The sequence below is a fragment of the Lissotriton vulgaris genome, chromosome 8, assembly GCF_964263255.1.
Source record: "Lissotriton vulgaris chromosome 8, aLisVul1.2, whole genome shotgun sequence".
Taxonomy (NCBI): domain Eukaryota; kingdom Metazoa; phylum Chordata; class Amphibia; order Caudata; family Salamandridae; genus Lissotriton; species Lissotriton vulgaris.
In genome coordinates this window covers 464,807,778-464,830,498 of record NC_141696.1, presented here as the reverse complement: position 1 = coordinate 464,830,498, position 22,721 = coordinate 464,807,778, and the positions used below count along the sequence as shown (strand labels likewise).

At 47.7% G+C, this 22,721-nt stretch overlaps 1 protein-coding gene across 4 annotated transcripts in view; it reads left to right on the top strand.

Annotated features, from left to right (window-relative positions):
• The window catches only part of TPP2 (tripeptidyl peptidase 2), a 656,253-nt gene that overhangs the window by 350,500 nt on the left and 283,032 nt on the right, over nt 1–22,721 (top strand). For all 4 annotated transcript variants that reach the window (XM_086934242.1, XM_086934243.1, XM_086934239.1 and 1 more), the window contains exons 18-19: nt 19,263–19,379; nt 20,903–21,003. In XM_086934242.1, coding sequence (XP_086790368.1) covers nt 19,263–19,379; nt 20,903–21,003 — 218 coding nt within the window. The remainder of the gene's footprint in view (nt 1–19,262; nt 19,380–20,902; nt 21,004–22,721) is intronic.

Genomic DNA, 22,721 nt, shown 5'->3' with positions numbered 1-22,721 from the left:
TTGTTATCTTTTCCATTTGTACAAATGTAATCTGGCCTATGCTTCCATTCGCATACATCTATCCGCAATGGCTGCTTATCTCCAGAACAGGCAGCACCTCTCACTTTTCAAGGTGCCTGCCATTAAGGCCTTTCTAGAAGGACTCAAACGAGTCATTCCTCCGTTGACTCCACCAGCTTCGGAGTGGAACCTCAATGTGGTCCTCACCCGGCTGATGGGTCCTCCCTTTGAACCACTGCATTCCTGCGAGATTCAATTCTTGACGTGGAAAGTGGCTTTCCTTATAGCGATTACATCGCTGCGACGAGTTAGTGAGCTACAAGCACTAACTATCCAAGAGCCATTTATTCAAATTCATTCTAACACGGTGGTGCTTCGCACTAACCCTAAATTCCTTCCTAAGGTAGTGTCTCAATTCCATATTAACCAAACTATTGAATTGCCTGTTTTCTTCCAAAATCCTGAGTCCTTGGCGGAGAGAATGCTCCACACCCTTGACGTCAAGAGGGCCCTGATGTATTACGTTGATAGGACCAAGGATTTTAGGAAAACTAAAGAACTCTTTGTTGCCTTTGCACCACAACACAAAGGTAACCCTATTTCCAAAGCTGGTATAGCTAGGTGGATCGTTAAATGTATTCAGATCTGCTATCTGAAAGCCAAGCGTACTCTCACCATTCCACCAAGGGCCCACTCCACCAGAAAGTTGGGGGCCTCCATGGCGTTCCTTGGAAATATTCCTTTGGAAGACATATGTAGAGCAGCCACTTGGTCTACCACACACACATTTACAAAGCATTATTGTGTTAATGTGCACTCCAAACAGCAGGCAGCTGTAGGGCAGGCTGTTCTGCAAAACACTTTTCCAAACTGCTGCAGCTGGCACGGGCGGCCGCCGTTAATGGAAGGACTGCTATGTATTCTATGCACAGATATGAATTCAGCAGCCCACATGCCTCGAACCGAATATGCTACTTACCAGTATGCATCTGTTCTTGGCATGTACGGCTGCTGACATTCATATCACCCGCCCTCCTCCCCGGCGCCTGTAGCAGCTGCAGGATTCACATATACTTCTAGCATGGTCATCATTCACTTAGTTTCACTCCATCTTGGCCACAATGGCTAAAGACAATCTGAGGATGGAGTCGTTGCCCATGCGCACTGTAGTCCAGGGGAGGAGCCACCTATCTTGTGATACTTCGAAGACTCTTCCAGGACAACAATGTGCAATCATCCGGACCCAACACTAGGCGGCGATCTATGCACAGATATGAATGTCAGCAGCCCTACATGCCAAGAACAGATGCATACTGGTAAGTAGCATATTCGTTCCTCAGGACTGCCTGGCCCACAGCGGTGTCTTCCTGTGTCAAGGATTTCAAGCAGTAATGCTTCGTAAAGGTGTGCACCCTGCTCCAAGTCGCAGCTCTGCAATTGTCTCTGATGTGTACTCCCGCGAAGAGAGCTGTAGATGAAGCCACGGATCTTGTGGAGTGTGCTCTAATCCTGTTGTCCAGTGGCTTACCCGCTGTTGAGTGGCAATATAGAATAGCACTGGAAATCCATCTTGCATACTTTGTCTTGAAAGTGTAAGGCCCTTGCGAGGACCACCAAAAGCAATGAATAATTGTGAAGATTTACAAAACCATTTGGTGCGATCCAAATAAAATTTCAAGCACTGCTGCACATCCAGAGAATGAAACGACCTCTCCGTAGGTGTGGAAGGTTGAGGAAAGAAAGACTTGATAATCACTGGTTCATTTAGGTGAAAGTCTGAAGGCACTTTAGGTATGAAACCTCAGTTTAGTCCTCAAAGTCACAGTATTTCTCTTGAATTGGAGAAAAGGTTCCTGTATTGTGAGAGCTTGCAATTCCCCAATGCTTCTCGCCGATGTGAGAGCAAGCAGGAGAGCCAACTTCCATGAAGGAAATGTTGTCTGTATGATGAATTGGTTCGAAGGGATCCTTCATGAGCTGTGCGAGAACTAAATTCAAATGCCATGTAGGAGGCGGAGACCTCACTGGGGGGTAGACCCGAAACAATAGACCAATAGAGATATAAGCCAGTAATACCAGACTGTCTGCATAAAGCAGACAAACAATGGCTGGTTCCCGATTGTAGGGGAAAAAGTCTTTGATTGGGAAATAAAGGTGCGAAGGTCGGACACAATTACGCTAAAAAGCAGGGGTGCTAAAACGCCTACCTGGCGCAGGCCATTGTCAATGGAAATTCTTTGTGATAATTGACCCGACTTATCTACCTCCACGTGAGCAAGATTGAAGTGCACTGAGGAAATTTGGTCGGAGGTCCCAAGCAGCAAGTTTCCCCCACAGGGTATCCCTATCCACAGAATCAAAGGGTGTCCGGAAGTCTATGAAACAACAGCACAGCCTTTGATTTTTCTCCAGGGCCTTTCGAATAATGGCCCATAAAGCAAAACAGTGGTCTATAGTGGAGTGACCTCCCGAAAGTCCACCTGTTCTATTGGAATTCTCTTGGTTTCGAAAGCCCAGTCTTCAAGTTTGGGTGAAATAATCTTGGAAAAGATTTTTAGTGAAATGTCAAGGAGGCTAATAAGCCTGTAAAGTATGGGGTCTGTACCACTCCCTTTTTTAGAATAGGTTTCACTATAGACCCTTTCCAGGAAAAGGGGTAAAGGCCGGATGTGGCAATCCAACTAAACTAGTAAACCGTGGCCCACCAGATACTATTAGTCTTAATTATTACTGCTGAGATGTTATTAGGCCAGCGGCACTGATGAGCTTTACTCTCTCGATTACGGCCTTTACTTCCTTTATTGAAAACATGTGACGGGAAGATTTCGCCACACTGAAATGTGAGGAAAATGTGACTTTCTTTATATTTTAGCTAAATGTGTAGTTTGCAGGGGATTCTGAGTAAGAAAACGTTGGGGGATCAACACAAGGCACTCCTCCCTGAACTCCCCCATGGGTCTAGTTTTCAGAAATGTCTGCGTTTGGTAGGTTTCCCTAGATGGCTCTAGACCAAAAACGCAGGTGACTCCCTTGCAAAACCAGGCTGTTTTGTGATAGATAATTTTGATATCTCCATAATACTTTTTGAGCTGTTCCTGTCGCAGGCACTAGGCCTACCCACGCAAGTAAGGTACCATTTTTATTGGAAGACGTGGAGACTTGCCTGGTGGAAGAAAATGTGTGGCTCCCCTCAGATTCCAAAGCTTTCCATCACAGAAATGCAGAAATGTGAGTAAAATGTATGAGCCACACAAGTCAACAAATCCTGGATTAGCCCTTGGTCTTGTTTTAAAAAAATGTACAGGTTTGCTATGTTTCCCTAGGTGCTGGCTGAGCTAGGGCCCAAAATCCACAGCGAGGCACATAGCAAAAAAAAGGTCAGTTTTCAGTGGGAAAATGTGATGTGTCCACGTTGCGTTTGGGCCCTTTACGAGCACTAGGCCTACACACACAAGTGAGGTACCATTTTTATTTGGAGACTTAGGGAAACACAGAATAGTATAACAAGTGTTATTACAAATTGTCTTTCTCTACATTTGTACCTTCCAAATGTAAAGCAGCGTGTAAAAAATTTGATTTTTTAAAAAATGCCCTCTAATTCGCATGCTTGTATGGATACTCACAAATTCAGAGATGTGCAAATAACCACTGCTTCTAACCTCCATATCTTGTTCCCATTTCGGAAATACGTAGCTTTCCTTGATATCGATGTTTCACTCTTAATTTTTTACCAGATGAACTGCTGTATACTCTGTACACAATAAAAAAACCTTTGCAAGGTGCAACTCGGTTATTGGTTCAAGGTACCCTCTGTTCTTGGTGAACCTACAAGCCCTATAGATCCCTGCAACCAGAAGGGTTCAGCGGATGTAACTGTATATTGCTTTTGAAAATCTGCCATAGTTAAAAGTTACAGGTGAAAAAGTAGACACCAATGACTGTTTTTTTTCAACTCTGTTTCAACATTCTTCTATTTCAACTGTCCCTTTCTATAGGGAAACCTTGAAGGATCCCCGCAAATTACCCCTTGCTGAATTCAGCATTCGGTCTACTTCTCGGGAAAGTATAGCTGTCTGGGATCCACCATTGGTTTAACACCCATTTCTACCACTAACTGGAAGGAGGTTAAAAGAACAAAAAATAGGAAAAAAGGGTTGTCACAGTAAAATTGCAAAGCTGTGTTAAAAACGTTGGTTTTCTGATAAAAGTCTGCCTGGTCTTAAAAGCTGGGAAGATGGTTATTTTAGCACCACAAACCCTTCATTGATACAAAGGGGAAATAAACAGACGATTTCTTCTGCAGTACTTTTTCCCATTTTTCCTGAAAAACTGAAAATTTAGCTGCATTTTAGCTAATTTCTTGGTAACCTCCAAAGAAATCCACAAGCCCTGGGTACCTTTAGAATCCCAGCAATGTGAAAAAAAGACACAAATTTGGCATGGATACCTTATGTGGACGAAAAGCTATGGGGGCCTAAGCGTGAACTACCCCAAATTGCCAAAACACAGGCTTGGCACATGGGGGGAAAAGGCCTGGCAGCAAAGCGGTTAACACCAAGAACTTCGTAATTCAGTAAGTACTTTTCAAGATATCCATTTTTACAGGTAAGTAAAACTGTGACATAAACGTGTTTTTACGCAGTTTTGCTTTCCTGTGGAGAAAGAAACTTATACTACATACAGGTATTTGCAAGCGTATATCGGGGGTCTCCTTTAGGACTTAAGGTGCTATGGGGCCAAGGTCCTGAGTACCACCGGCGGTTCAAGTTGGCCTGCCCTGGTGTGTCCGGGTGCAGAGGTGTTGGACGTGTTGTTAGCCTTTCGCGCTACACCTTAGGCAAAGAGGGGGCTACATAGGGTACTTTGAGACAAGTCTGGGCTCTGCCAATGGGGGGCTCAGTTCGGAGGGCCCTGGGAGCAAGGGAGCACAAGTTGGTTGTCTTGGATCCGGGCCAGGGAGCTCAAGTGCAGAAGGTTTAGGTTGGCTGGGCCTGTGTCCAATACACTCACGGTTCTTATTTAGACCTGCATAGTGGGCCAAAATAGGACATCTGGGAGACTCTCTGTGATGGCCTCTGCGATGCTGATGTCCCTCATCGACTGGTTGGTCGTTTCGGCGTTGGAGCCTGGATTGGACATCAAACAAGCTTTGGTTGCCACAAGGGGTCTGGTACTCCAGGTTTTGGTGCAGGGCAGCCCGATTCGTCCTGTCGTCTTCACAGTTGGTGGAGAGACAAATCTCACCTCCTTGGCGTCTGCTGCATTGGTGGTTAGCAGAACGGTGAACCAGACTTTTTTTTTTTTAAAACCTTTATTAGGAACAAGTAACCATACAGTGGCACATACACAGATTGATCACATGAGATGCAGGTACAATGTCAGATACACAGTGAAATCAAGAGGGAAATTGGAATGCGGGCAGACTCAAATCACATAATACATAGTGTACTTGGAGGCACAGGTCAGCATGAAATAGAGACGACTTTGTACAGTAGGAGCATGGCACCCCGGAGAGGGAGGCTAACAGTTCCAGCGGGGCCCCACACAAAACAAGGCAGTAAACAGAGCAGGAAGGCCCAGCAACAAACCTCAGCCAATAACAGGTGTCAAGTGGGCACACGGGCATGTCAGAACAAGGTGAGCAGTAGTGAACAGCGCCACATCGGTGACGACGGGCATCAATCATGACATGCCCATCTCAATTCAGTAGAGTATACAACACACAGATCAGCAATGGACAATCTGAAAAAATAGGGCAGTAATGACAGCAGGGAAGAAACCGCCCTACGGTAGCTCCCCTCGACCAGCATCATCAGAATCCTCACTGTGGACAGGTCTGGTCAGCCAGTAAAGTTGCAGCGGACTCCAGAAATCTTTAGGTCTGCACCGCACAGGCATCAAGTCAGCATAAATGTTATATTGGTCTTGGCAATACATCATGTCATCCAGCCAATCCTTAAATTTCGGGGCCCTGCCCCTACCCCATCTGCAGGCTATCCTGCGCTTGGCCAGCAACATGGCCACATCCGTAAACCTGCGATAGGGAAGAGGTACATCCTTCGTGTATCCCAGCAGCATAATCAGGGGGTCAAACAGTACAGCCTTCTCAGTCATAACATCTAACGCCTCATGGACCTGGAGCCAGTAGGACTGGATCGCATCGCACTCCCAGGCCAAATGTAGAAAACCAGCCCCCTCCACCTGAACTTCCTAACCGGTGTATAGTAAAACCTCTGCACAAACTATATCATCTTCAATCTACAACTCGAAGAGATATTAGCAGTAACACCACAGCAATATGTCCATTGGTCATCAGTAATATCTACACCCAACTCAAGAGCCCACTGTTCTCTCGCATGACTAGGCAGAGTATCTCGCTGCTTCCTAATGGTGTTGTATAGTTTAGAGACCAGATGTCTACCATCAGACACCAACAGGGCATGTAGTGGTAAGGCAACCCCAGGCTCATTCGGAAAGTGTGGGAGTATAGCACGTAGGCCTTGCCGGAGCCGCACATAGTAGAAAACCTCCAGGGGGGAGGGCAGCTCTCCGCGGAAGAAATGATCCCTCGTACGAAGAGTGCCCTCAAGAAAGAGGTCGCCCCATGTGAACACCCCGTTTTGTTTGCACATAGTCCGAAACCCAGTCTCCTGTAGCAAGGATAATTTTGGGTGGTATGCAAGAGGCAATGCCGGGGAATAAAGCTGCGCAATCCCCAGAATGGTCGCAATACGGGACCACGCAGCCATAGTGCAGTGCACCGTGGTGGATCGGGCATCCACATCGCGCGACCTTCCCAAGACATGCCCTCCAGTGGGAGGGGATGCACTATCCATTCCTCCGTCGCTATCTGCGGCATAAAGGGGGTGGGACGCATCAAATTGTACGCATAATGCGCCTGGGCGCTTAGATAGTAGATCTCAAAATCCGGGACATCAAACCGCCCCCCCTCTCATACGGTAGTGTCAAGGTGGACCATTTCACTCTCGGCTGTTTGCCCCCCCAAAACAGTCTAAGGAGCTCCGAACGCAGGCGTTTAAAAAAATAGGCCCCGGGGTAGTAGGGGATATTCTGAAACAAATAAAGGAAGCGTGGGAGCACAACCATCAGCTCTACCCGCCATAGAAAGTGGCAACGACATCCATCGCGTAACGTTATCAGCCAGTTTAGAGATAGCAACTCCATAGTTGAGCCTGATTGTTTCCTCCCTCCCAAAAGTGGCGCCGAAGGCCTTTTCATCGAAATCGACGCCAAAGAAGGCGGAATCTTCTGCAGCTGGGCCATCTTCGGGTCAGGTGCTCGACCACGAAGAGGATTCGGAGTGTTTCATAGATGCGGATACGGGGAAGTTAACCCTTTACAAAAGAAAGATCACTTCGCAGCCGGTGGAATCCTATGTCATTCCCCTAAAGAAGAAAAAGTTTCCACAAGACGCCTCAGGCCTCATGGAACCTATCCAGCCTCCTATGGGAAGGAGCCCAACACCGTCTCCAGACCACTCTGATGGTGAAGGCTATGGTGAAGATGAACAATACACGTTCCCAGTCAATGAGCCTGAGGCACAGCCAGATTCATATGATGTCATTGGGGACCAGGGCACCCAAGATATGGGACAAGACCCACAGACTTTCAGTACACGTGCGTCCCCTACAGAGGATTCTACAGGTTTTCATGCACTCATTGAAAGGGCAGCTGCTAATCATGATGTGGACATGCATGCTGACCCAGTTGAGGAAGACTTTCTGTTCGACACCTTTGCTGTTTCGGAGAAAACTGTAAAGACACTGCCTATGCTCAAAGGGGTCCTCAAGCACGCTGCGGACATCTTTAAGGAGCCTACCAGGGCGAGGGTGGTCAATCCACGTATTGAAAAAAAGTACAGACCAGCGCCTGCGGACCCTGCATACATTCGAGGACAGTTGCCGCTTGACTCCCTGGTGGTCGCAAACGCACGCAAAAGGGCCAACTCCCAATCAACGGGTGAAGCTCCTCCCCCGGATAAGGAGTCCAAAGTGCTAGAGGCAGGAGGCAAAAGAGTGGCTGCGCAGGCTGCCAATTTCTGGCGTATTGCAAATACACAGGCACTACTGGCACGTTATGATAGATCACATTACGACACACTAGAGCAGATTGTGGAACACCTGCCTCCGCAGTTTCAAGAGGGCACCAAAATGATTATACAAGAAGGGCAACTGATCTCCAACGCGGCCATAAAGTGTGCACTTGATGCCGCGGACACAGCCGCTAGGGCCATTAACACCAGTTTTATGCTCAGAAGGCAGGCGTGGCTCCGCATATCAGGGTTCAAACCTGACATTCAGACAACAATACTTAATCAACCAGTCAACCCGGATAGACTGTTTGGTCCAGATGTTGACACCACCCTGGAAAAAATTAAAAAAGATACTGAAACTGCTAAATCTATGGGGGCCCTACAATCACAGCAGTTTCGTGGCAATAATTTTCGTCGCTCAGGTGCCCGTGGAGTCACCAGAGGACAGTTGGGTCAGCAGTCACAGTTCCCTAGAGGTGGAGCACAATCCTCGTACCCCAAACAAAACAGGAGGGGCTACAGGGGAAACAGCAACAAAGGACGCGGCAAAGGAGGCAACAATTCACGCTCCTCTGCCCCAAGCAGCCAGTGACTCGCTGTCACTGCCCCCGACCACTTAACACCTGTCGGGGGGAGAATACAGCAGTTCCTGCCCGTCTGGATCAACATCACCACAGACAGGTGGGTGCGACAGCTTATCCAGTACGGTTATTGTCTAGAGTTAAAATCCACTCCACCCAACATTCCACCAAGGCAAAGGCCTATGTCCGCAGAGCACTTGCACTTATTGCAGCAGGAAGTGTTGGTGATGCTGCAAAAAGGAGCAATCGAGCTCGTGCCAGTGGGGGAGGAAGGCACAGGGGTCTATTCCCTGTACTTCCTCATTCCAAAGAAGGATGGATCTCTCAGACCAATTCTGGATCTCCGTCCCCTCAATCTGTACATACTGTCAGAGCATTTCCACATGCTTACAGATTCTTCCTATGTTAAACAAAGGAGACTTCTTAGCAACCTTAGATCTCAAGGATGCTTATTTCCACATTCCGCTACACCCGTCCCACAGGAAGTACCTCAGGTTCACTATCCAGGGCACGCATTATCAGTTCAAAGTCCTACCCTTCGGAGTCACAACTGCCCCAAGGGTGTTTACCAAGTGTCTGGCGACAGTGGCAGCGCACCTCAGGAGGCAGAACATCCATGTCTATCCCTACCTCGACGACTGGCTCGTTCAAGCCAGGTCGGAACAGCAGTGCGCCGCGGACATGTCAACTACCATTCATCTCCTTCACGACCTGGGTTTCTCGTTGAATTACCCAAAGTCACACCTTCAGCCGGCACATGTCCGGCAGTTTCTGGGTGCGTCAATCAATACCCTGACGGCCAAGGCGCAACCAAACCAGGTCAGGATAGACGGCATACAGTCTCAGATCCAAAAATTCAGACCGGGACAATCACTGCCAGCAAGAATGTTCATGCAGTTGATAGGCATGATGGCCTCCTGCATCTTCATAGTCCCGCACGCACGGTTGCATATGCGCCCGCTCCAGGAGTGCTTAGCAAATCAGTGGACACAGGCTCAGGGACAATTAACAGACCTAGTGTTGGTTACCAGTCGGGCATACAACTCTCTGCATTGGTGGACTCCACACAACCTTTGCAAGGGCCGACTGTTCCAGGAGCCAGTGCCACAGGTTATCCTGACAACGGACGCATCTCTCCAGGGATGGGGAGCTCATCTGCTCACTCACACAGTGCAGGGACTATGGACGACGCAGCAACAGAAGATGCACATCAACTATCTAGAACTGATGGCGATCTTCATGGCGCTCAAGTCCTTCATTGTACATCTGTGCAACAAGGTGGTGTTAGTCCGGACGGACAACATGACCGCGATGTACTACATCCAAAAGCAGGGGGGCACCCACTCACCACAGCTGTCTCACCTGGCTCAGAGCATGTGGAAGTGGGCCATTCAGAGGAACATCTTCCTCATGGCAGAACACCTCCCAGGGAAGGACAATCAGATGGCGGATCTGCTCAGCAGATACAGCCATCAAATGCACGAGTGGGAGATACATCCATCGGTACTCCAGCCGTACTTCCAAAGGTGGGGTCGTCCAGACATAGACCTGTTCGCCACAAGGGAGAACACAAAATGCCAAAGCTTCGCCGCCAGGTTCCCACACCCCCAATCGCAGGGCAATGCGATATGGATGAACTGGTCAGGCAAATTTGCTTACGCTTTTCCCCCGACACCTCTGATACCACTGGTGGCGAGAAAACTACGGCAACACTCGATGACACTTATCCTAGTTGCTCCAACGTGGGCGCGCCAAGCCTGGTACACCACGTTCCTCGAACTCTCAGTGGTGCCGCATCAAAGACTGCGCCTCACGCCCAGACTTCTGACGCAGAACCATGGAGAAATTCAGCATCCAGATCCGCAACAGCTCAACCTGGCGATCTGGCTCCTGAAGTCTTAGAGTTTGGATACCTCAACCTACCTCCTGAATGCATGAACATCATCAAGGAGGCGAGGAAGCCGTCAACCAGAGCATGCTATGCCGCAAAGTGGAAGCGTTTTGTCATTTACTGTGCGGACAATGACATAAACCCGCTAGATGCATCTATCCCTAACATCATTTGCTATCTGTTACACCTTTATAAGTGCAAACTAGCGTTCACTTCTATTCGGATACACCTATCCGCCATCGCAGCTTACCTTCAAAACAGGCAGCATCTCTCAGTCTTCAGGGTGCCTGCCATTAAAGCGTTTCTTGAAGGTCTGAAACGAGTCATTCCCCCAAGAACACCGCCAGCTCCGGTGTGGAACCTCAATGTGGTCCTCACCAGACTGATGGGACCACCATTTGAGCCACTGCACTCGTGTGAACTGCAATTCCTGTCGTGGAAAGTTGCTTTCCTAATTGCGATTACGTCACTAAGGCGGGTTAGTGAGCTGCAAGCGCTCACAATACAAGAGCCTTTCATTCAAATTCATCCAAATAGGGTGGTGCTACGTACTAACCCCAAGTTCCTTCCAAAGGTGGTGTCACATTTTCATCTCAACCAAACTATCGATTTGCCGGCATTCTTCCAAAACCCACAGACAGTGGCAGAAAGAATGCTCCATACGTTAGACGTACGGAGGGCATTGATGTACTACATAGACAGGACACAACACTTTAGGAAGACGAAACAACTCTTTGTTGCCTTCTCACCACAACACAAAGGCAACCCGATTTCCAAAGCGGGAATAGCCAGATAGATTGTTAAGTGCATTCAAATCTGTTATCAAAAAGCCAAGCGCACTTTAACAATACCCCCAAAGGCACACTCCACACGCAAGTTGGGGGCATCCATGGCTTTCCTAGGAAACATTCCTCTTGAGGACATTTGCAGAGCAGCCACGTGGGTTACACCACATACCTTTACAAAACACTACTGTGTTGATGTACATTCCAAACAGCAAGCGGCTGTAGGGCAGGCTGTTCTCAAAACACTTTTTCAGGTTTCTGCAGCTGGCACGGGCAACCGCCGATAATGGAGGGACTGCTATGTATTCTATGCTAAGATATGAATTTAGCAGCCCACATGCCTCGAACTGAATATGCTACTTACCAGTATGCATCTGTTCTTGGCATGTAGGGCTGCTAACATTCATATCGCCCACCCTCCTCCCCGGTGCCCGTCGCAGCTGCAGATATACTATTGTATTCAGTCATTAGCATGGACATCCTTTACACTTTTCACTCCATCCTCTGCCACAATGGCGAAAAACAATCTGGGGATGGAGCCGATGCCCATGCGCACTGTAGTCCAGGGGAGGAGCCACCCATCTCAGGATACTTCGAAGACTCTTCCAGGACAACAATGTGCGATCATCCGGACCCAACACTAGGTGGCGATCTAATGCTAAGATATGAATGTTAGCAGCCCTACATGCCAAGAACAGATGCATACTGGTAAGTAGCATATTCATTTCTTCCAATTCATATGAATACTGGAAATGCCGCCGAAAACAATGAGCTCCCGCAGTATCGGATTAAGATTCAACTGTGGGTCCTTCACATATAATGTAATATCATCCGCATAGAGGGACACACCTATCTGGCGCTGGAAACAGTTAAATGCACTATGCTTATGGAGTTGCCGGATACGGCAAGCCAGCGGTTCAATGGCAATGGCAAACAGCAGCGGGGAAAGGGGACAGCCCTGTCTCGTGCCTCTCGAAATAGGCAAGTGAGGGGAGAGAACCCCATTCACCACCACCCTGGCCACAGGTTGGGTATACAGCAGTTTCACCCATGCAATGAATATTTTGGGAAAACCCATTCTACACAGAATGTCGATCAGATAATTCCATTCAACTGAATCAAACGCTTTGGTAGCATCTAGGAAAACCGCAGCAACAGGGAGCTCAGGAGCAATAGTTGGGAGCAAAGAGAACAGTGTGCGAAGATTATGGGAGGTTGCACGCCCGGGCACAAAACCTGATTGGTCTGGGAGTACTATAGTGGGCATAAGCAGGGACAGTCGAGCCGCTAGCACCTTTGCTAATATTTTTGCGTCGCAATTCAGTAGCGACAGGGGACGGTAAGAGTCTGTGTCTAGCGGATCTTTGCCAGGTTTCAGTAGGGACGTAATAGCTACCTCTCTCATTGACCCGGGTAGGATGCCCACCTCTAGCGACTCCTCGAAAACCTCCTTAAGGACTGGGGCCATAATATCAACATAACTCTTATAGAACTCGGCAGGGAGTCCATCCAACCCCGTCGCCTTCCCATTACTGAGTGACATTATGGCATCCCGTATTTCTTCCACTTCCAGTGGGCCTCCTAGAAATGCTCTATGACCATCAGAAAGCCAACACAAAGCAAGGTCATCGAGGAACCCACCATAACGGACCTCCCCCGCCTGTTGTGAAGTATACAATTGTTTATAGTGATGCATGAAGGCCCTCTGAATCTCCAACGCATCCCTGCAGCGGGTGCCATCCTTCAGCATTAGTTCCAATACCCCAGTGCTAAAACGAGGATGTCTGGTGATCGAAGCAAGCACCTTACCAGGCCTCTCACCCTCACAGTACTTCCTAGCTGTCCAATGCTTTCCTCTATACGTGACTTCTCGGGCAGCCTCCTCTTCATAGTCTGATAGTTTCCCCCTAAACGCCTGACGGAGTTCGGGGTCCGGGTCAGTGGTCATCCTGTCCTCTAAGTCTTTAAGGTCTGCTTCCAGTGCCGTTATGGAGTGGACAATAGTTTTAAGCACCCCACTACTTTTGGCCATCGCAACCCCACAAACTGTTGCTTTAAAAGCCTCCCATATCAGTTCCACACTATCGACCGTCCCCTTATTCCGTGGAAAAAAAGCCTCTATCTCCTCCCCGAGTTCCGCCTTGAATATGGGATCCAGGAGCACTGAGGGAAACCGCCTCCAAGGTGGACGCGGCCTGTTAAGACCCGGCACCGTCATAACCACCCTGACCGGACAGTGGTCTGAATAAGTCCTGGGGAGATGGTGTGCCTTGTGTAGGCCTACGCTAAGCCCTCGCGACAAGAAGCAGTAGTCCAAGCGTGCCCAGGTGCGCGCATGCGCAGTGAAGTGAGTACCCTCTTTGCCATCAGGATGTGTAAACCTCCAGCTATCCACCAAGCCAGCCTCATCTAGTATGCCCCGTAGTACGTCCCTCGCCTGCGTGTTATATTGGTTGCTCCCATCAGAGCGGTCTGCCCCAGGCCACAGTGCAATGTTAAAATCCCCGGACCAATTAACATGTGTGGCGTCAACAGCAACAACATGACCCCAAAGTGTGAGAAAATTCAGGGGAATCAGTGTTTGTCGCATAACAATTCACAAGTACAACAGTGTCTGAACCCAGCCAACCCCACACAATTACATAGCACCCTTCGGAATCCAGCCTCACCCCCAGTTCCTGAAAGGCAAGCGTTTTCTTGATCAAAACAGCAGTCCCACGAGCATAGGATGAGTATGTCGAGTGGAGGCCCAGCGATCAGCAAATTTAGGATCAGTCTTTGGACGCAGATGCGTCTCTTGTAAAAAAAACAATCTGCACCCTATGCCTATCCAAGTATGCCAGCACATTCCTACATTTTCTGGCGTCATTAAGACCCCTCACATTCCAGGACAGGATCGTTACAGTATCCAACGTGCCGTCAGCCATTCCCTAGACATTCGACCATCAACACTGAGCCACAGGCCTCTCAAAGCCACCCATCAGGCAAAGAGCAGCACAAGGGGAACTTACCATGCAGTCCCATCCGCAACCAATCCGTACCACTAACACACCGTAAAACCCCCCCCCAACCCCAACCCAGTATCCCCAACCTAGTACAACGTAAGCCCACATCAGTCCAGAGCATAGGGCCACTTCCAAAAATAGTGCAAGGAACACATAGCAGCCCACGTAAATACCAACAGCGCAACTCACATCAGCTATCCAACAACACCCCAACCCACCCCATTGGTAGATTCGGAACTGTGTAAGCAGCATATAGCCATGCCACAGTGTATCACACCGAGAGGGGCCCGAAGGCACCTTGGAAAATCCAGACCCAAGAGTCAGGAACATCACCCCGCGCATAGCAGGAAGATCATCAGGAGAAGGCATGAAAAAGGCCCCTTGAGCCCAACACACATGAGTACAGGCAATCCCACCCACCACCCACCTAGGTAACCCCAACCTGCCAGGACCCCACTCCCACCCACATCAAACACTCCCAAACATAACAGTATCATCAGAAATACCAAAGTCAATGGGGTATACCCTTCAGGGTGCAGTCTAGAGGCGCACATAACCACCCCCACACCTCACCATTGGCCCGCATAGTCCAAGTATGCACGGCCCAGGTAGTGGGGGGAGGGTGCCTGGAGTAAATTACCACCATAATCTGGCGCTCAACCAACGTCCTCAAGCAGCATATGACAAAGTCCATTACACAGTCTTTCACGGAGGGGGATAGTAAAATAGAGCGCCAAAGCATATTAAGACATCTCACGGCAGACCCCTATGTGTATACATTAAACATCACGATCAAATAACAAGCAGTATCACTCATCCTCGTTGGCGGAGCGGAATCCCTCCTGTCCCTCATCTCCGCCGCGCCGGTCAGCAGCCCGCTCCCTCTTAAGCCGCTTCACAAATTCCTCTGCCTGCTGAGGATTAGAAAAAAATGTTGTTTCGCCTGATGTGTCACTCGCAATTTAGCAGGATATAATACGGCATAATCCACTTGGAGATCTGAGTTTCTTCTTCACATCCAGAAATTTACGCCTCTGCTCTTGTACCACTGGCATGAAGTCCGGGAAGATGGTGAAGTTGACTCCGTCGTAAGAGTGTACGGGCGGTGCGGGCCGCCCGCAAAGCTGTGTCACGATCACGATAATTAAGAAGGCGAGCAATTATCGGTCGCGGCGGGGTTCCAGTGGCCGGACGCGGACCAAGGCATCGATGCGCCCTCTCCACAATGAATTGCTTAGAGAAGGCCTCCGCACCAATCGCACCAAGCAGTATCTTCTCTACATAAGTTTCCATCCTACCCACTTTGGTTGTCTCCGGTATGCCAATCACGCGTATGTTATTGCGCCTACTTCTGGCCTCCAACTCCTCATTCTTCGCAGCAATAACCCGGAGTACATTGTCCATACGCGCCAGCTGCGTAGTGTGGGGAGCCGCCGTATCATCGTGGTCAGAGACTCCTCGTGAACGTCCAATTTTTGTACCACTGCATCCATTTGTGATGAGAGCTTATCAACTTTGTCCACTATGGTCGCAAATCCTTGTCGCATTTCCTGCATCATTTGCTGAAAATCAGGGGCAGCAGGTTGTGGAGCAGCGTCAGGGACAGCAGTGGGAGAGCGAGAGCCCCCCGCATCTTGCGCACCCCGGGAACTCCTCTTGGCCGCCAGAGAGTCAAAGGACAACTTCGGTTGCTTGTTGTCAGGCTTACCCATGGCCAGAAATCAGGAGTGATCTAACCCAAGGTCCAAAACGACGACGTAGTCTGAGAGCGGTCACTAGTCCGTACCCCAAGCAGAGCAAGAGCACCCGCCACCAGCAGCGCAACGTGCACTTCTTGCAGGATGATCAGCAGTAGGAGAGAGCAGGAGCGTTTCACCACAGCAGGGCCAGGACACTAATTCCACATGTAATGGCTGGGGCAGTAAAGGGAAAGAGCACGAGAGATGAAGCCAGTAGCACACCACAGGGATCCGTCCCCAGCTCCAGGATACAGTCGGCAGATATGCAAAGGTGCAGCCAAGGCAGGAAGCGTAACCCCCTAGTCGCAGGCCAGTCAGTAAGGAGGCGGCAGCCACAGCAACGCAGCACGGGAAGCACACAGCAGGCAGCAAGGCTTCAAACAATGGGTTCCCTAAATGTGAATGGGACTCGCAGTATCGCCACAGCACTAGCCTTTAATCCGTGAGACTCCAGGGAAGGGACCTCAGAAGCATGTCCCCCGCAGTCAGCAGTGTCCCCTCGAATCCGTAGTACACAGTCCAAGGGCGATCTCCCTCCAACTGCAAGCTCCGCAGCCTCACCTAATGCGCCAATGGCGCTGCAGCAAATCAGGCAGGGTCCGCACTCGGGGCTCGAGCATGGCCGACACCTCAGAGAAGCACAGCGCAGGAGGGTCGGCCACCCAGAAAACGGGTAAGCACCAAGGGAGGGCGCCCACAGATGGCAGCTGCATTCAAGGGCACGAGCAGGCAGTACAACCACCTGAAACACGCTCCGGCCGTTGCCTCTACAGCCGCCGGGTCCGCCGCCGGGAAAGAGGAGACGCAGGGACCGGCACCAGCAGGATAGACCAGTCCGTCCCCCAACAAGCTGCAAGGGCCTCCGGCAAGCGTCACGCCGGTCCGCCGACCGCCCCACACCGCAGATGTGAGCCGGGATGTCCGACGTAGCAGGGCACCCGGCAGCTCTGCCGCAGAGGACACAGTCACTCAGCAAGCCGGCCAGCAGATCCGGACGGTCCCAGGTCTCGACACGGGCGGAGCTCCAGCCACCCGCAGCTCCGGACAGGAGTGGCGAATCCGCGCCAAACTTGAGGCAAAGGTGCACTAAGACCCCCTCAGGCGTATCGCACGGACATTGGCCGCGCAGATGGCGAAGAAATAGGATAACTAAAGGATATCACCTCCAGGCAGCAAGAGCCTCACATAGGTGCGGCCATTTTGCAAGTGCGCCCTCTAGCGCCCCCGGTGAACCAGACTTTGCGGTCAGTATCTGCAGGTTGTAGGGAAGTGGTTCATCCACTTCAAGGGAGACGGTGAAGGCTTGGCGAAGTCCTGGAAGCCCTTCAAAGGTTTTGGAGGATGCACAGCTGCAGTATGAGTCAGATTGTCATGATTGTCTGGACAGGAGCTGGCAATCAGGGTTTGGTGCCAGAGTCCTTCAGCAGTCTGCAGTTCTCGCGTCTTCGGCTCTTCTTAGTCCTTCTTCTTTTGTCAGGAGAATCTGAGTTCTCGGTGTCAAGGGCCAAATTTAGTGGTGTTAAGGGGAGTGATGGATATTAGACAATGGGCTAATTATCCCTGGGGTCCCTACACCCTGTATATGACCACTTCCTATGGGGAGTGGGTGACCACTTCCTATGTGGAGTGGGTATTACCCTGTCCCAGAGTTTCTAATTCCACCAAAATCAAGATGGTAGAATCCTCCCTTTGTGGAGCACATCCGGCAGCTTATGCTAGTGGTGTGACTAGCCTGGTGGTGCACCACACCTACTTTCATATCTACTTTCCCACCTGCATATCTACTTTCCCACCTGTCCTGGTGCCAGATGGGCCTCAGGGCAGGGGGTGGCCTCTCCCAGGTCTGGAGGAAGTCTGGGTCACATGTCTTTGTCTTTGTAGCCTCTGGCCTTGGTATGCAGATTCACTATCCATCCTGCTGGAGGAGGCGAACACCTCCTGGCATAGTAGGTATTGTTTCTGACCTCCGAGTGTGAGCTCTCACCACCAGGGGCTCAAACTCGTCTGTGGTGGCAGGCTGGAAGATAAAAGTGAGCCAGCACACTAAGAGGCTCGTAGGTTTTCAGACGGCACCTCCAAGGTGACCTTGGGGTACATATCTTCATAAATCCACTACTGACATCAGTATGGATTTACTAAGATCAGGTGTTTAATATCAAACACTATATGTTTTAGTGGTGCTATCATGTAGCTGGAGAACTTGTAATTACCTGTTCCCTTGTACTATCTAGCAGTTTAACTAGACAGCACAGGGGCATATCTGCTCACTCAGATATGTCCTCACATCAAATATAATGCACCCTGCCATAGGGCTATGAGGCCTGCTGTAGGGGTGACTTGCATATATTGCATGCAATGTGTGTGGGCATGGCACACAGGGTGTGTGCCAATTCATGCTTTCACATATATCTGCACCATTTCAGGCAGGCTACAATGGCAGTCTGCATGAGTTTGGTGGTTGGTCCTTTAGGGTGGCACAATACATGCTGCAGCCCTTAGGGACGCTCCTTAATATCCATGCCCTATGTACCATTAACGTGGGACTAACATATATGCTAAATGTTCTTTCCAATTGGGGAACAATTGCACAGTTCACTTGTTTTAGTTAAAGAGCACTGGCTACCTGGTTAGCAGGAACCCAGTGCACATCAGCCAAAATTGCATCAAATACCAGGCAGAAAGTGGAGATGACCATGTCCAAAAGGGGCACTTTCCTGCAGGTTTCATTCCTAGATTCACATATGACCCTCTCTCCTCCCAGTCAGGGGCTGTGCATCAACACATCCTTTCACACTAGTGTACTAGAAAGCTAAACAATGGGACCCTTTTGGGGAAGTGGTGGCCAATGCCCTCTCACCTCATTGACTGAAGTTATTGTCTTTCCTAAAGACATTATTTGAATACTAAAGTCAATGGTTTCACTTTTCTATTACATTTCTTTGTACTACTTTTGAAATAATACTACCAGCTCAAGGACTGGGAATGATTCAAGTATGTGACTCTGAAGCATTGTAGGTACAGGTTAGTAACTTGTTTCTTATGTGGCTACTTGCCCTATTGTAAGCTGCGTTAAATGCACAATCGAAGTTAATATCTTGTAGTAATTTTGTTAAACCCCGAGAGTTGCAGTGAAGATACAGTAGTATTATTTGAGGCTGTTGAAATATTCAAGTAAAATGATTCTTTCCCTTTTTCCTTTTTTGTGTAGGGTGGAAAAACATTAGAATTCTGTATTGCTCGTTGGTGGGCAAGCCTCAGTGATGTTAGTGTTGATTATACAGTTTCTTTCCATGGTTTAGTTTCCTGCGCTTCTCCGCTTAACATTGTAAGTGTGATTTCTATTTTTAAACTTGCCTTTTGTTGTATGTTTTAAATATCTGTATTTTTAAAGTATGCTTCAGAAATCTAGATCTAAAATTAGTTTAAATCTGTCTTTTTCATGTTTACACCACAAAGTATTTGCCATAAATGAGAACCTTAAATAATAATTATCTTATTTGCATCTATTTGCATTTTGTTTTTGACTGGTTAGTTATTACACAGCAGGTGTGAAAACACACATTGCACATTTGCCAATGGTAAAATAGTGATTCAGGATCATAAATGAAACATATTAACAATCCTATGCGGAGATTCAACTATTGCTTAGCTAGTGTGGGACTTTGTCTTTACTATTTAGTTCAATGTGCTTTTGTTATGCTCTCACACTCAAGTCCTACATTCACAATAACTAGAATACTGCAAGGTTTTGTATATAGCGCACAATACAGTGTGATCAACATCCATTGCAAAGGGCATTGGAGTACTTTACAAGCAACTGTTGAAAGGCACACAGTTCCATCATATGTACTATTCAAAGATCTGTGTTGTTCACCTCTGAACTATAATTTAGCAATCCATTCACAGCAGTAGTTGAACATTCCTATTTTTGCCTTCTACTAATTAAAAAGATTCTCTTGTCACTTAAATTATTACACTACACTAAACTGACCAGGACCTGCATGTTGTTTAGGTAGGATTACGGTAAATCTGTGTGTCTGAGCACCAAAGAAAAATTGTGACGCTACACACACTACAAATCAGAGGTCTACAGGTTAGTCTTATATTACCCCAGTGCTCAAGACCTTTTAGTGCCTGCGGTACTTTTGTACTTCTAAATCAGAATCTCACCTTCCTTAATGCAGTCCCCAGTCTGTTGAGTCTACCTCAGAATACTATTTTAGTAGGTGTACAGAAAAGGATCAGACTGAAAGGAAGCAAAGCTGGTGTATTTCGCAATTGTTGGAGTGGAAGACTTACAGAGAAGCTGTTGGAATGCAAGAATAACTATTATTATTAACTTGTAGTTCTAAAATGTTCTGAACACGATTTCATCCTGAGTCCTGGTGATTGCTAAGTCGGTTTGTTGTGGAGTATATAATGTCCTGAAGCCGATCTGTAGCATGCACAATATTTTACTTTTGTCTATTTTGTAAGACAATTAAAAAAAAATGGAAAAAGGTTAAAAGAAAAACAATGCAGGAATTTGCCTTTTTGAATGAAAGACAAATGCAGCAATGGTCAAAATATTTACTGTTCTAAAGGTGAAACGTGTAAAATCAGTTCATTATTTACCAGAAGTTTCAGCAATACGGATATTGGTAGGACCTACCTCATAGTCCTATTAAATAAGGAACTGCCTGCTATGTACACAGTTGGATATTTTGATGCCTTAGAAATTTAATTATGTTGACTTACGATCCTGATATGAGTGATTGTGAAAACTGGTCACTCGGTTCATAAAAAACTATGTAAAAGTTGTTATTATGCATGTATATATTAATGATAGGACTGTTTGTTTTGTTGTAGCATGCTTCTGATGGCATTGTTCGATTTGATGTGCAGTCCACGTTAAAATATGAAGAATTGTCCCCCTGCATAACTCTGAAGAGCTGGGTTCAGACATTAAGGTACTGCTCTTTTGGATTCCTACAAATACGTTTAATATTGAAATTGCATTATAGGAGACAAATTAATTGTGAGGGTCTCAAAGACATTAATAGCATTTGATTACAACTTATCCGTGATGGCTCCAGCTGTTACCTTATTTATGTGATCGAACTGCAAGTCAACCAATGACTTTAAGGGCTATAGCCTGATCAAGCAATCTAAGATCAAGGACCTGTTAAACAGGATGAAGTATGCTATGTGTGATCTAAATACGCATACCGCTTTGGTCAGGTTTAATTCTCACCTTATGATAATTTTAGGGCTGCTCAGTGGAAAGGCAGAGACTCAGTTTCTTTGATTTCAGTTGACAACATTGTAGAAAATGAGTTTTGGATACAGGCTGCCCTTAAACGAGTCTGACTTTTAACCATCAGCTTTAATATAGGTTTTCAACTTTAGTGGTGTATATTTGGGCTGTTCTTTTTTCTGCTGGTCTGCATAGTTACCTCTGTCTCTGCATCATTCGCTGATGCTTCGAGTTCTAAACTAAATATTGCTAAATTGCGATGATGTTTTCAGCAAGGTCTAGGCAGAGGTAACCAGGCGTTTTTTGGCCATTTTTCAGGCAGAAATAATATTATTGTGTCTGTTCATAGATAGGAAGATGAATAGTCTTATTTGGGCAAAAAATCTGAGGAAGAATATGTTTTCGATAATGACTTACTACTATCCATCATTTCCTGTGGATAAATGTTTGGGTGGAAATTTCTGGGCCTCGGTGCTACAATTGTCAGGGCTTAACAGAATCCGTCTTTTTAGAGAATCATGATCTCTACCTGCACCAACACCAAACTCTTGCCTTGAAAAAGCCCACGGCCTATAGGCCACCAGGGCGAAACACGCGCTGGGTGTCCTTTATCCACAGATGTAACATGAAATAAAAACTATGCTCGTAAAACTTTCAAAGAACGTCTGTATTTCATTTTCGGATTACTCTGACAAATCGTGAGGGCACAATCCTCCACTTTTCCTCTATGCTTACCCTTACAATGGCTCTTGGGTGAAGCCTTTCGCAAGGAATGTGTCACAACACAATTGGGCCCTGACCATTGTAGCACCGAGTCCAGAGATTTCCACCCAAACATTATTCCACAACCTCAAAATCTGGTCCCTTTTGTGCTACGTTGCCCTCCATTCTTTGAGAACATCTCAAATATACGCAAATCAAGAATTTGACCACATGGCCACCTGCAAAGACCGAAGAGAACAACAGAACCGAAGAATAGATGATATCTTTTCCAACACAGGAACTTCTGCACAACCGATAAGAATCAATCCGAATTCTGCCAAATCCACCTTTCAAGCTTTAGAGAAATCGCTAAAGAAAGAAACCACAAATTATCCAGTATTATGGGTGTCTTTCATAGATTCACGTGCCTGAATCATTCCCCGTCGTCTGGATGGGAGTCCCCAGTATATAAAAAAAAAGTAATGTCCTATAGACTTATATAGAGAAAGGTAGGCCTAGAGGCCTCACCGTAGTAACATATCCATGTCCTTTTGTAAAAAGGACCAAACTATAGAGCAGAGCCAATCAGCTGCCACCTCCCTCTAGACTAGAGGTCTTCGAACTTTTTGATGCCAAGACCCCCTTGTCAAACTTTTTTAGGCGTAAGGACCCGCTCTGACAACATTTTTTAGAACCTGGTACTCTCATCAACGACAACCATAAGCACCC